The sequence below is a fragment of the Passer montanus genome, unplaced genomic scaffold (genome assembly GCF_014805655.1).
Source record: "Passer montanus isolate IOZ18808 unplaced genomic scaffold, ASM1480565v1 scaffold10, whole genome shotgun sequence".
NCBI classification, from domain to species: domain Eukaryota; kingdom Metazoa; phylum Chordata; class Aves; order Passeriformes; family Passeridae; genus Passer; species Passer montanus.
This window is the reverse complement of record NW_024356505.1, coordinates 419,949-434,747: the sequence shown is the minus strand read 5'-3', so window position 1 is coordinate 434,747 and position 14,799 is coordinate 419,949. Positions and strand designations below refer to the sequence as shown.

Below are 14,799 nucleotides of genomic sequence, written 5' to 3'. Positions count from 1 at the left end.
AGGCAAGGGCTTTTTGCTGTTTCTAACAATAGAAAAATAGGAATGAAACCAAACACTACTGAATATTCCAGTGAGTTGGTGGAGTTTAATCTTCAGTTGCATATAAATAACTGGTAAATGGATTCAAAACTCCAAGAGATAAATAATCATTTCAGTCAATATGAGGACTGAGGGTTGGCATTTTTACACCTTTCATGGCTCTCGTGCTCTGACAGAGGACCCCACTGTGGATTGGATTCAGGGAAGAGCGTTGCCACCAGTCTGCAGGAATTCTCTGGCTGATAATATCATCCCTGTATCCTGGAGTCTCAGATCCTGCAACAGACATTGATCAATGGATAAACCTAATGTATTATAATTAGAGATAAACAAGCCTTGAAGGAGTAATTAGCTAATGGGCAGTTGTGTGCTCCAGAGATGACAGTGCTTTGGAATGCTCCATGTTGTTGCTGGTCTGATTCAGGGGCCTGATTCAGAGAGTATCCAAATCTTGTAATAATTACTAATCTGGTCTAAGTCTGCCTCTGCTTCTCTGGTTTTCAAAACCTGTCTGGGGTTCTTTATGGCTTCTTCATAATGCTTCTTGTTGCTGCAAGCATCTGTGTGCATACACACCTGCCTGTGTGCAGGTGTGTATGCACACAGATGCTTGCAGCCTCTTTCAGTTTGGTAGCAGAGGTGAGTGAGATCTGGAGCCACATTCTCCCCTTTCCAAACTGTGTTTCAGTGTGAGCTGAGGAGTGAAGAGGAGGAGAGTCCTCTTCCTTGATATGAAACCAGTCCCTAAGGTACCAGAGTCTGCAGGGCAGACAGGCTATCCTGAAATCAGGGCACTGTGTTGTTTCTGTGACATCCTTCTGGGTTGGCAGGCTGGGAACACCTTCCCCCAGCACTTTCTGACCAACATGGACACCTCCAAGGAAGGATTTCTCCTGGAAGAGGCCTTCTCTTGTCTAACTTTGTTCAGGTTCAGTGAATGGGTATCTCTGCAGAGAGCTCACCACAGCCATGTTGCATCAGCAACCCTCATGGTAAAGAGGCAAGACAAGACCTTATCTGTGGGACCCAGATTGGAGAAATGTCCTTCCAAGCCCAGGAAATAAATCTGATTAGCAGCTTCTTATGTGGAGGCTCCATGGGAGAATGCCCAGCCCTGATCACAGCAGTGTCCTGGGAACAGCCAAACTGACTTTGAGCTCTGCACCAGGAACAGCTGTTTCTAGAAACAATCCATTGACTTCTCTGTATTTGAAAGCAAAATGCAATAATTTAATTTTTGAAGGAATTCTGAAGTCTCCTTTTATTTATCTCTTGCTTGCACCTCCTGGAAGTACTTCTCTACTGTTCTTAAATGGCAACAGGAATTTCTAAATGGTTATAATCAGAAACTAGGCCAAGGCACTGTTAGTCTCTCAGTTGTGCTGAGTGGTGTTGCTAGACTAGGAATCATATCCAGGGGTTGAAATAATGGTGCAAGCTGCTGTCAACAGACTGTGAAAAGAGGAATGGAGTGGGAGCCTAGAGAAAGTGGTGGTGAGATTGAAAGATGAAAGTTTGGAGGAGGTAAACTATAGGAAAACTATGACAAGGGACAAAATGCAGCTGACAAAATTCCCTCTGGTAGGAATCCTCTTCTCCTAGTAGCAGCTGCCTTGTGGCTGAGCAGGGACACTCAATTTTTTAAAAGAATACTAAATTGTTCAGGCAGAGGAACAACATAAAAATCCCACAACAAACCTGTGTTTAAATGACAGGTAAAGTCACACCACTTTTATTAATTAAGAAGCCTTTGGAAGTGCTGGCAAGCACTTGCTCCACAGAGCAAGTTAGTGGCCACAGGGCTGCTGCATCCTGTGTGAAGCATTTCAGCAATGTCACAGCTGATTTTTGTTCTGACTGCTTCGCATTTCCCTCGGGATCAAAATCAGCACAGACTTTGGGGGTTACAACTCAGAAGTACTACTAAGTGTCTAAACAAATCTGTATTAGAGAGTGTTGGATGGATACAGAGCACCACGAGTGGATGTGCAGCATGCAGGAATCATTTCTTACCAATACTACAACAGTTCATGCAGCACAAGAGGAGCTTTGCTGAGGTCATCGAGCAGCCCGTGGGTACCATGGCTGCCCTCTCCCTCTTCCAGGGACTGGTCCCAGGGGGTGTCCCCATGGCCCGGGCTGGCCAGGGTAGGGTGCCCGAACGCCCAGTGTCCGTGGCTGTGTCACAAACACTTGTGATGGAGGGGTGAATGCTGCTCCCCTCCCGCCGGCCATGGGGCTGCCTGCCAGGACTTCTCCTCTGCCTGGTTTCCTGGCAGGGCTGGATCCATTCAGAGACTCTATCTTCTTGTCTAGAGCAAAGATTATGAATGTTATTTTCTTTGTAGCAAGCAGTGCCTTTCATCCTCTCCCCAGTGGCTGCTGTTTCTTCTCTGTGCAATAACCAGAGTGTCTGAGGATTTGTGTTTGAGCATCTGAGTGAAAGAACCAGGAATAAGAATGTTCCCCCCACAACTCAACAGCCACTACTGTCTTTGCTGCCCAGCCTCTCTTTCCAGGTTCTTACTGATGCATTGATAAGACATGATAATCCTACCAGCCATGCTGGTACACATCTAGGCATGGGGTGGTGGTGGGTAATTCCTGACTTTATTTTAAGAGCACTTAAAACACTGCCAGCACTATTTCCATTTAAATGAATGCCTTGAGTCTGCTTTGGAGGGGATCTGTACTGGGTTGCTCTGAACCTCCCAGTTTGTCTCAGCCCATCAAATTCAAGGGGGTTATGGTGGCATCTGTACCAGGATAAAATCAAAATATTTCAGGTGATTTTCACAAGTGAGCGCCAGAGGCTCTGACAGTCAGGAAGTGGCTGGTTGAGATTGAGCCTGGAGGATCCATTTTCTTTGAAAATTACCCAATCCTGGTAATAATGCCTCCTCCTGGTTCTTTCTGCCCATGGAACCAAACAGCAGATCTTAGCGCAAGCATTTATTTACCCTAAGACTTAACCCAATCCTGTGAAAAGTTTCTGCCTCGTTCATGATCAATTTTTCAATGAAAAGCTCAACTCAGGAAGAAAAAGTCTGACTCAACTCACCAGTCCTGAAACAACACTGAGTTTAAACACTGTTCCCAGAATAAATTGCTGGTTTCATGACCAGCATGGTTAATAGTTGAGATGTGAATCATAATTTTGGGTTACATTTCCCACTGTGACAAGTCTGTGTGAGATATCATCCAGTCTAAAAATGTGCCCTTCCTGAGTGTCCATTGGCAGGTGGACTCCTGCAACAGGACAAAATCTCTGCTAATTATACTCATCCAATCCCTTACTAAGGTGTGTCCCTCCAGTTTCTCAATCCTACCAGTCACTTTGGTAGCCAAATGAGCCCTTTCAGAAGTGTTAAGGGGAGGTTGAATTAATTTTTACCTTCTGCTTGTTTGGGGGGGCTTTCAGTCTTTGTACTTGGTGTAAGTAAATCCTCCAGATCTTGCAGCATTGGGTTGGTACTGGCTTTGTTGTTTCTCTTGTTTTTCTCCTCTTCTCGTTGCTGCATCAATTAAAAAAAAACATTGGGTTTAGTTAAAAACTGCAGGTGTAATCTGCAGGGAAATGGTGGCCTTTTGTTGTGTTTGCCTGGCTAAGTGTTTGTTGGCATGAATGAATCTCTTTGCCAAGTTCAAGGTGCTGAATCCTGGTCCAGTGGTCAGGTGTTTCCAGGAAAGAAAGTACATCCCAGGCAGGACTGGAAAACAGTGGCTCTGCTCCTGTTAGGCCGAAGCACTTGCTGATAACATGGTTTAGGTCCATGTGTGTTCATGGTCCATGGTTAAGGCTGTCTCTGTGTTCCTACAGCTACCAATCTGCCCTCTCTGATGTATTGGTTAGTTTTAAATGTGAGCCTCTTGTGAGAGAGGGCGTCAGAGGAAGAGGGTACAGCAGCACAGGGGTGGGCTGCAGGGCGGGCTTTGGCTTTACTTGCATACATTTAAGGCTGCAAAAGGGCTTTCTTCTGGATAGCAGAGGGAATCCGTACTTTTGGACAGGGCTGAGAGTCCTGTTTTGTGATCCCTTTAGCCCTGATCCCAGCCAGGTTGTGCAGTGTGAAATAGAGTGCCCCAAAATGTGAGTGTGGTGTAGCACAGGTTCACCTCCTGCAGTACCCGAGGGTGCCCTTTGCACCAAGACACTTCCTTTAAGCCAAGTGATTAATTCTGTATTTGAGCATTTGAATGTAATTTATGGAGTCCCATTTCTCAGTGCTCACATCCTCACTTTTAATGTTGCACCAGTCTTTGCTTCATGTGATCTTTTGCTTTATGTGGCACTGCTTCCTTGGCTTGGATCCTGTCCTGTGCCAGTGAAATGGCTGTGGTTTCTGTGGGCTTATCATTGCTCCTGCAAAATCTCAGACACCAAAGCATTGTCTGAACTTCTAGGTAACTTTCCCTTGTAGATGTAAACCACAGTTTATGGGAAAGCCAACTGTAGTTCTGATATAAGAAACAGCAGGCTGCTATGGGATGTGATCACTCTGCACAGCTAGACATTAAATGCCATCAGAGGGGACTGAACAGGCATAAACTATGCCATCTTCTTGTGTCACCAAAGTGAAGAGTGACTTAAAGCATATGCTATGCATCAAAATTTAAGTGCATGGTATTTCAAAGGTGGTTTTGCCAGATCAGTACATACCATTTGCATTTTCTTCTTCAGCTCTGCGTTGGCGCGCTGATATGCTTTAGACACAGCATTCAGGTAATAGATGGTGAGGCTAGAAAAGAAAACATGTTGCTGTAGTGAGAGGATCAGGAGAAAGAATGTTTCACAAGGAATGAACATGTAATTTTTTGCCTATCTTCTAATTCCTAATTTTCCCTCCAGCTGTCTCCAATCTTCTTTTAGAAGCTCAAGGTTTAGGAAAAAATTGGGCTGCCTCTGGCATGGTTAGCCAAGACAGGCTGAGCCCATCTAAAGCTCAGTTCTCCTCAAACAGAAGAAAAGTGACCAGCCTGCCCTCGTGCCTCCACCTTGGCTGGCCATGGGCTCTCTCTGCTTCCTTTGCACCAACCTTGGGGAAAGCAGGCACCAGCCTTGAGATAGAACGGCCACCAGGTAACACAGGGACCTTAGGAAAAACTGGGAAACCAGGGAAATACTGGTGGAACAGGGCCTTGACACCTCTCCTGAAAAGCGATGCTCAAGGAACAATCCTCTTCCCCCTTTTTCCAGGACCATCCTGTATCCCTGGATGGGGCCCTTGAAGGCAAGCAGAAGCCAGGTTGGAACAGAGCCACAGGCTTTTGTTTTGATCCTCTCTTCTCCAAAATGGGCATGCCGAAGCCAGGGGAAAACTGAGCCAAGCTGGAGGGAACTGAGAGGCAAGTGGGGATGGGAGAGGGCATACTGGCTGCCAGCCTCTGGCACACTCTGTGCTTTAAAACATGCCCAGGTGTCTGGGTCTGTCTCGCCACCTCTGACACTCACCAGCCAGTAACATTTTGGTAGCAAAAAAAATGTCCCCTCCTGCTTTTGTGGAGTGCCTTTGTTTTTCTAAATTATAACCATCATCTGATCAGCGGCTCCAAGCCATTTCCAGGAAAGTACGAGCCGTTCAATTCACTGCTATAGTTTTTTTTTTTTTTTTTTTTTTTGATAAAGTATAAAATTCTCTTATAGAAGGAAAACAAAGGTAGGGGAAGAAAAATTATTTCCTGACAGTTCATAACCTGTGTGTGTTGCTGCAGCCCAGGTTCATCCTCCTCAAACCAGACTTGAGGATTTCATAAACTGAGTGCCTGACCCTAAGCCCAGCAAGGCACTATGTACTGGCATGTAGGTTTCCAGGTGGAAGATCAGGAAGTGGTGCTTAGGATTGCCTTTCTTGAGGCTTTTTACAGGGGTCTGTTTAGACGAAACACATTTGTTTCCTTTTGCCTAACATTAACCCAAAACTCAGTCTTGGTGATCTGGGTTCTCTGTCCTGCAAATCCTCTTGGAAATTGTTTTTTCTTTTCATTCTTCTGTAAAGATATGATAGTTTTATTTATTCTATGTTCAAGCTCATTGTCTAGAAAATACTACTTTGTAATCAGGGCTGAATAAGAATGGTGTTGATAACACACTGATATTTTCATTTTGCTAATTCTTGTTTATCCTAAATTGAGCAAGGACCTTTGTTTTTGTCTCCAGCTCTGTCAGTGAGGAGGTACACAAAAGAAATTGGGAGGGACACTGAACTGACCAAAGGGATATTCCACACCATAGAATGTCATGCCTGGTGTATAAATAGGGGGATTACCTTTAACAGGGGCCAATCTGGTTTTGTGAAGGGGTGTCTGGGGTCAGTCAGTGGGTGGTGAGCAACTGTATTGTGTGTCACTTATTTTTCCCTTTTTAATATTATTATAATTTACTGTTGTTACTATATTTTACTTTGCTTTTGATTATCAAATTGCTCTTATCTCAATATACAAGTTTTTCTTTGATTCTCCTCCTCATTCTACCAGGACTGGAGAGAGAGAAGAGGTTGTGCAAGTAGCTAGGTAATGCCTAATTTCCATGTGCATTTAAACCATGACACCCTGGTACCCCTCTTCTCTGATGTATTGCTTCCCCAGTTCTGGGGAGAGTGTGGGTCACTGTCCTTTTCTGACTTGCAGAGGAATTTTAATATTTTCCCCTTCCTGATACAGTAAAATGCTTCTATCTTCTGCCAGGAAGCTCTCAGGCCACAGCTTGAAATCCTACTCTCAGCCTGAGTGGGATTATGTTGTGAGCCCATGGACACAACATCTTTCATTCTTCTTTCTCTGTATTTCTTATTTCCCTTGTCCTTGGGCAGTTAAAAGCAGGACAGTAAGCTTGACACCCATGTCACTTACTGGACCACATCATTGTTTGGAACCAGGAGCTAAGAACCGAAATAAATAGAAGATGCATTTTGGATTGCACCTGGATAAAAAAGAAGTGGTTGTCATGACTAGAGAAAACTGCTTAATTCAGTCCATAGTAAGTGGAAAACACTTTTCTTGAGGGACTGCAATCAAAATCAACAGACCGTCCATTTACGATCCACCTGTTGCTCTTTGTAGAGGCTATTTTTAGTTAGGCTGGACTGCAGGTTGCCTTGCCTGCTGCTTTGAGAGCTTCTGGCTCCATGCTCATCAGGACTAAACAAAGATTTTGCATTTCCCTGGTTTCAGTCTCTTGGAAAACTGTATGGAGCTCATCACATGGACTAGCTCCAGCTTAACCCCGTCTGCCTGTCAGCACCACAGCAGAAGTCGAAGATTTTCAGAGACAAGGCAGGAAACTGGGAATTTGACTGAAAAGGAGGAGAGAAAAGGGCCAAAGCCTTTAGAAACAGCCTTGTTTGTTCACTGTGATTTTGTGTGGGATTATCACAGGCAAGGTGAGCATGTAGATAACAAGCAGTGTGTCTGCAAGGCACCCGATGCTCTCAGGGCATGTGAGAGCTGCTGCCAAGGGGCCGTAGGTCTGAGTGGTCCAGGCACCATGGGGGAAGCCACTTCTTTAGGGCTGTGACTCTCTTGGGAGCTGAACAGCTGGAAATCACAAGTATTTAATATGTGCAGGCAGTCTATCTGGGTGGAAAGTGAGGATGTTTTAGGTAAAATGGACATAAGGTATCTCTCAGTTCTCAGAGGGGAGTCAGGGCAGAGACAGAACTGTGCCCCAAGGAGAGCTGGATTGATAGTAAAGCTGTGGTGTGGGAATAGCCAGCACTGGGAAGGTGTGATAAAGGGTGTCTCTTCAACAAATAAACAGCATTTGTGCTGTTATTTTTCCCAGCTATCAGTGGAGGAAAGGGCAGGAGATTGTCACTGGAAAAAACCCCATTATTTTCAAAGATATTACTCTCTCCCATCAGCTTTATTGAGGGTTGCATCAAAGCCTCAGAAACCTGGCCTGCAGCCCTTTCGTTAAGGTGGCCCATTTGGGGTGTTCTGCAGTCTTAATTTTGTGTTTGCAATAGCATCTGTCACTGTTGTGAAGCCCACAAGAACAAAGTTTCTAATTTAGTAATATGCTTGGCCATGCTAGGGATGTGGTGTGAGACTTCTTGTCTCCTGCGCAGACCTGATCTGGACTGTACAGGTCAGCCTGTGCAACTTACAGTACCTGATCATCCTTTGTAGGTTAAAATGAGCAAGTAGTTTGATGCAGGTAGAAGGGTAACATGTCATTTTCAGTTTAATTAGGATTTTTCTCAGGTTGTTTGTATCAGAAACTTTGTACGCAACTTGCATTTGATGTAATTTAATGGCATTACCTTCAGTGTAGCAATGCAGGATGAAGCATCACAGTGCCCAAGGGCAGCTGTGCTGGATCAGCCCAGAGGCTCATCCCCAATGTGTGTGGATGCCCAGAAAGAGTCAGAACAGAACTCTGTATGTTACAGGCTACCCAGCTCTCTCACCATCTCCCCTTGATTAGTCTGAAGTGCTCAGAACTGCCTACAAAATTTGGCCACAGCCCTCCTACTCATTTTGATAGCTTTGTAAAGCCTCAAGAATGCTGCCAAAAATATATTTTCAAATAAAAGGAGAACTAATCCTACTACTGCTGAAGGTGCTAGGGATTTAAGTCTGATTTCAAAGCTGAAATGATCAAACGGCACTAAAACAAATACCAGATGTATTATTTGGAAAATGAAAAAGTAAAACCCCCCCAAACCCAAACAAAGCTCACAACTCTTAATATTTTTGGAACATGAAATTTTTGAATGCCCTGTCTTGGCTGTGCTCTAAATACCACCAGCTGTGACAGAAATTGCTTCTCCAAAAGGCACCAGGCTGAGACTGTCCATTTATTTCCTGCTGGCTACAGAAAATTTTTCATATGGAAGCTGTGACAGCTTAGATATCTACAAGGCCTCTGTCAGCAGTGCATTTCATCCACAAAGTAATGTTTAATTGGGTCAGGTAATTAAGTTTTGGGAAATTGGGTTAGGCAAAGGTAAGGGGGGTAGGTAGCATGTGTCTGCTCTAATCCATGCTGTTATCTCAGCAGAACCTGACTAATATACCAGATTTTTTTCCAACCTTCTCCCCCAAGCCAGGCATGTAATGTTGCAAGGAGAACTTACACCATGAGCAGAATTGCAGGTATGATCAGTCCTGGATTTGCCACATAGCTGAAGATCTTGGCAACAAAAAGTGGAAAATCGAGCTCGATGGTCTCTTGAATGACATCATACATCCTTTTCTTTCCACTGGGAAGACAAACAGCCAGTTAAGGAGTGTAGATATCTTCTGGAGGGACAAAGTGCCCCATAGTCTCATAGTGCTAAGCAGCATGTTTCACCTCTCAATGAGCATCAGCTTGCTGAAGGCCACAAAGGAGTTTAAAAAGCCTTTATTTGAAATTACCTACTGGTTCATTCATTCCCTCACTCTCTCCACTCATTGACTATACAATTAATCTTTGCTAGGCCAACTTGCTCCTGGAGTCAATACGTTTATTTCCACGCTTGACTCCTTTATAAGTCCTGACTATTTACCCCTCTGAAATAGATAAAACCCTACAGACTGCAGTAACCACATATTTCTGATGAATATCTTGTTAAGTATGGCCTTTTCATGGTGGAGATGACTTTCCATATGCAAATTCCAGCTTTCTGAAATAATGAGCCAACTTGAAGAGCAGCTAAGTAATGACAAAAATAGCAAGCGGTGATTATTGCTTAATAGGAGACTCAGTGAAAGAGTAATTTCAAACGGGATTGATAAAGCAGATGAGAGCATTCTGTATGAAAGAAGAAGAAATCTGTAAAGGGCTGGATTATGTAACTGACCTTCTTCTCTCCCCAGCATCTTTGGGTCTGGGAATTCAACCCTATCAGGGCTATTCCTCCCTTTTAGGCTTGGTGCCTCCTGGGAGCTTGCAGGATTCCCATCTGGAGGGTGTTGAGCTCTGTCTTGATGATGAGAGTCAATAAAGAAAACTTGGATAAACAGTATCCCAACCTCCTCAATTGCCAGGAGCTCAGGAGAGCTGAGCGTTCAGTTGAGCTGCCAAGGGTCTGAATCAGGCTGAGTGGCTTTTGAAGGGTTGATTGGGAATTGAAATAGCTCTTTCACATTGCAGATTAGTCATCTCCCAATGATAGTGTGCGTGTGCAACAAGTCACTTGTCAGATCTTCTGACATTACTCGTTGACACCTGTCCTTGTTAGAGAACTGAGGGTATTTTGGTCTCTTGCCTTTCCCCTGAGTTTTTTAGCTTTCTGATGTCATTCTCCGTCAGCAAGCACACAACCTAAAACATCTACAAGAACAATTTGTTCCAAGCTGGCTCCTTGCTGAGTCAGATTCATCAGGCCCAGGAAATGGCGTTACTCAATCAAATTAGACTTTATTGGCACGTTAATCCAGTCCACTGAATGCTTTGTGCAGTGCTGATTCTGTCCTAATTAAAACAAAAAGCCCCACAATATTTAAAAAAAATCCCCAAACATCAATGAAGAAGGAAAAAAAAAAAAAGCCAGTAATTTTACAGGCTCACTCCTATCCATTTCCTGCTATTTGCCAACTAAAGTCAACATGTAAAATTTTTTTTGTTGTTGTTTTGAGTTTTTTTTCTGGGGGATGCACCTTGCTGTCCCACCCCTGCTGTTCTCTGATGCTTTCATCACTGTGTGTTGGGAAAACACTGGGAATCGTGTAGCAGAAGACAGCAGCAGACAGGAGCAGGTACAGTGCTCCCAGCTGACTGTTTACACCCATAGCTGGGCATGACCCTTTGCCTCACATTGCTAAGGATTTAAACACTTCATCTCTGCTCGAGTCCGTCCTTATAACTTCATGAAAATATGAAAATTTTGCTTTCAAAACAAAATAATAATTTTGTTCCCATGTACCAGAGAACAAAAATATCCTTTTTGGTGTCTTGGTAGTACCTGAAAGGTCCACAGTCAAAGGAGGGAGGCAGGGACATGATGGTGTAAGCCACAGGCAGGAGGCTGAGGAAAAGGATCAGCAGCAGCAATCCCATGTAAAAATTGTTAGACTTGGATGCTTTGAAGACTCTTGCATGAGGGACATTGCTACTCATAACAGCCCAGCACTGAAAATACATGGAGGTTAATAAGCGCAGCACGTTTATACCCACGAGCCCTGGTGCGTAAAAGGATCCCATCCTGAAAAGGAAAAGAGAAGGACAGGAGCTGTTTTTTTTGACAGACTGGAAGGTTTGCTCTTTTCAAGAACAGAAAAGGAGGTGTTTGTGTGGTGACAAGTCTGTTCACAAATGAAGGCTGAGCGGGCTCATACCCCTGTGCTCCCACAGTGGAAGCCACCTGCACCCACAGGTTATGGTGTGGCCCCCTCAGTGAGGACCAGCAAGGCCTCAGACTGCTCAGGGGTTGCAAAGAAAGTTTTTCAGTTTGTGACAAAAATTTTTTGGAGTTGGCTTGGAAAATGTTAGGTGAATGTAACCAGAGGAGAGAGACATACTTTTATAGTTAAGAACAGAAAGCCAATCAGTTAGAAAAACAGAATCCAAAGGTATATCTAGTTGGCTTAGAAGCTTTCTAGCTCCACTAGCAGATTTTCTAAATAATGTGAAAAATAAAAAAAAGGAAATATCTTACCAGATCATTCCCTGGTTGAAAACCAAACCCAAAACATTGCCGCTAATGTCAAACTCTGCATAGGACGGCTGTATGGGGAAAGAAAGGAAAGTGTGCTGATGCTACAGGTACCTGCTATTGTTTTCTCCTGGGTGCAAGATGCTTATTTAAAATAAAGAAAACTTGGCTTCCTGGGAGGGCTCCTGCTGCCTGCACACTGCTTGAATGAGCAGCGGCAGTGTGGGGAAAGCAGAACTGGAGCTACTGCTGCTTCTCTTCTCTCTTGGCTTCCTGAAAACTGGCAAGATATATGGAGGTGCTTAGAGCTGCTCTGTGTTTCTCTCTCCCTGCTAATATGACACCAGCTGTGAGCATGGCACGGGACCATGTTTAAACTCCAGCTGGTGCCTGGCTGTGGACTTACAGTTCCACCCTGGTAAAATATTGAATCTTGAAGCAGTGATAATTATGAGCTGGAAGGCAAATGCTATGCTGGATTATGTCTGTGTCCCTGGGTCCAAGCTGCTGAAGAACAGAAACACAGGGCAAAGGGAGAGAAATACAAGGGAATATATGACCTGATGGGTATTAGGTGACATTTTACTCTGTGCTAGCTGATATATTGCTCCACATAAAGCAGTATTTTACCTATCTGATGTGTAATGCCACCATTAGCACTCCATCTGATGTGGGTGCTAATGATGGCAGGACCAGAACAGGCTGATCTGATCTACTGGCAGTATTTGTTGCTTTATAAATTATTGTTTTGTTAGATTTGCCTATGATGAAGCTATTTCCTCTATATATATCTACTTTTGTGTGCACAAAACTTAGGTGATTTTTGGCAGATGAAACTTTGTGTAAAGATTTTCATGTTATGTTTTATTGAAAAAAAAACCTACTTTTTTTTTTAACTGCAGTGCAGAGAACAGAATTCTATGAAATAGTAAGTGATGGTCTTATATCTTTGGAATATCCTATGTAGTATGTCTGTTTTTATGCCATTTGCATTTACTTAATACTGTCAGCAGTTCATAAAGTTGTAGATGTTTGTGCTTTATGATGAAAACTCAAGGTGAGTCTAGTCAGAGTCTTGCTTTGCTGACTGCTTATAGCTTTGGGAAGGGATGCCTGCAAACACTGTTTTGTTTTTTTGGTTTTTTTTTTGATTCTGGTCCATTTCTGTTTTAAATCTTTAGCTAGAAGTTAATATTGGCTTCTTTTTTGCATGAAAATAAAGACAACTTTCAGCATCTGCTGTCCTTCTGCCTTGACTATTCCTAGGTGAGCAGGCTGGGTTAAAGGAGAAGATTATACATTATCTGCATTATAAAAACACATAGAAAATTGTGCTGGTGTCCCTGGCTAGGTTGGGCTAGTTGGCTGTCAACAAACAATCTTTGCACAAGCAATGAAAATAATTTCATGCTGCTTGGCTGTTGGGGGAACCTTCCAAGGCCACCCTGGGAAACGTCCTCTGCCTCCCTCAGAAGAAACACAAAGAGCTCCACAAGCAGCAAAATGCCTGTTGTGCCCTGCCTGCTCTTCCTTGACCAAAGTCCTCCTTTTTGCTCTTCTGCAAATCACTCCTGGGAACCCTCTCACTATGACAGCTAGGCAGTGGTTGCCCTGATCTGCTCATAATCTTGCAAGATATTTTCACCTCTGGATCCATCTGGTTTTGTTTCCTCCCATGTGAATCAATGGACTTCCCTCCATCCCTCCATTATTTTATTTTGTGTTTTGTGCAGCTCCAGTACTGACTGCTTTGGTAATGCAGCCTTTATGAATACCAGAGTCCAGTGCTGTTGTGTGTTACACACACATGAGAGGGGAAGGAAATGCTCCTTGTTCCACTGCAGCAGAAGCAACAGCAGCTTCCAGGAGCAATCAGGAGACACTGCTGTGAGAAAAGCAGGTTCCTGCCTGCAGGGTGGCCAATGAACAGGAAGATCTGGGGCTTTGAAAGGGGATATAGAAGGGCCCAAGGTTTTGGGGTTGTAGCAACTGAATCAACACTGGATTATTTCTTTTTTAAGTTAGCCTCATGTTTTAAAGTTCTGAGATGGGAAGGAGAACTGCATTTTGGTAGAGTTCTTACTGGGATTAAGCTGATTGACCCAGGAAAATTATGCAAACTATGGATACCAATTATCGAGCAAGACCATCCACTGGAAGCATTCAAAACAAATTCATTTGTAGTGTTTGACCAAATGGCCTTAAAGTACTTTTATCTTCTTGGCTATAGAATACTGACTGGGCTATAAGATACTTACAAATCCAGCCTCTAGGTCCCAGCACCAGCAGTAATTCACAAATCTGACAAAGCAAGCTCGGATGAAATCTCCTACCAGAATGGTTATGTAGGTCACCAGGATATCAGACACAGTGAGCCTCACAAACTCCTGCAATTTAAAAGAAGGAAAAACCCACTTAACTCCTATAATTTCAGTAACACATTCAGGACTGTATTTTTTATTAAGCTATTTGTCTTTATATGACAGTAATCTTCAGAAAAGCATGCCATGAGCAAACTCCATGCCTGTTTTCAAACTGTGCAGTGCCTAAGCTTTACCTCTGTGCTTGGGAGCTACAAGCTCTGTTATAGCTGCTAGACCTGATAGCTGCTGCTGGCATTATTGACTGCACTGCATGCTGTGGCAGCACAGAAAGTGGGAGCAGAATGCTAATGCTGCAGTAGTGCTGGTGTAAAATATACAGTTGTTTTGATTGTACATAGCTCTGTTATGGCTCAGCCACGAAACTTCTATGTGGACTCCTAAGAAAATTGTTCAGTTGTAAACAAGAGCTGTTTCTAAGTGTAGAGAAAGTGTAGAGAAAGGAGGTGGAAATACAAGGAAGATAAAATTGCAGGCAGAAGGAAGACTCATAGGGTGGAAATAGCTGGTGGCCTAAGGATTCAAAAGGAATCCTTACAATAAAGGTTTTTAAAGTTTGAGGGGGGAAAAACAAAGATCAGCTCCTTCTGAAGGGTGACAGTGGGTGGTTTTTTTCCCACATGACTGAGAACCACTTGGCTTTTGAAGATGCCTTGAGTGTGCATAGGTATGTATAACCTTGCAGTCTGGCAAGCCCAAACTATCTCTGTCAGCCAGTAAACCACTGCTTTTACTTTTTAAGTTGTGCATAGTCTGGCTGCAGATCTTGGTGCCAGGCAAATGTTGCAAGGTGGATTCGC

At 43.6% G+C, this 14,799-nt stretch overlaps 1 protein-coding gene across 1 annotated transcript in view; it reads right to left on the bottom strand.

The window, feature by feature from the left end:
* Positions 1–14,799, bottom strand: part of TMC2 (transmembrane channel like 2) — a 32,939-nt gene continuing 18,140 nt past the window's right edge. Inside the window, exons 14-21 of the mRNA XM_039709290.1 lie at positions 13,877–14,005; positions 11,622–11,689; positions 10,929–11,168; positions 9,117–9,242; positions 4,700–4,778; positions 3,434–3,554; positions 2,053–2,351; positions 1–315 (exon numbers count right to left, since the gene is read on the bottom strand). Coding sequence (XP_039565224.1) covers positions 2,098–2,351; positions 3,434–3,554; positions 4,700–4,778; positions 9,117–9,242; positions 10,929–11,168; positions 11,622–11,689; positions 13,877–14,005 — 1,017 coding nt within the window. The 3' untranslated portion in view covers positions 1–315; positions 2,053–2,097. The remainder of the gene's footprint in view (positions 316–2,052; positions 2,352–3,433; positions 3,555–4,699; positions 4,779–9,116; positions 9,243–10,928; positions 11,169–11,621; positions 11,690–13,876; positions 14,006–14,799) is intronic.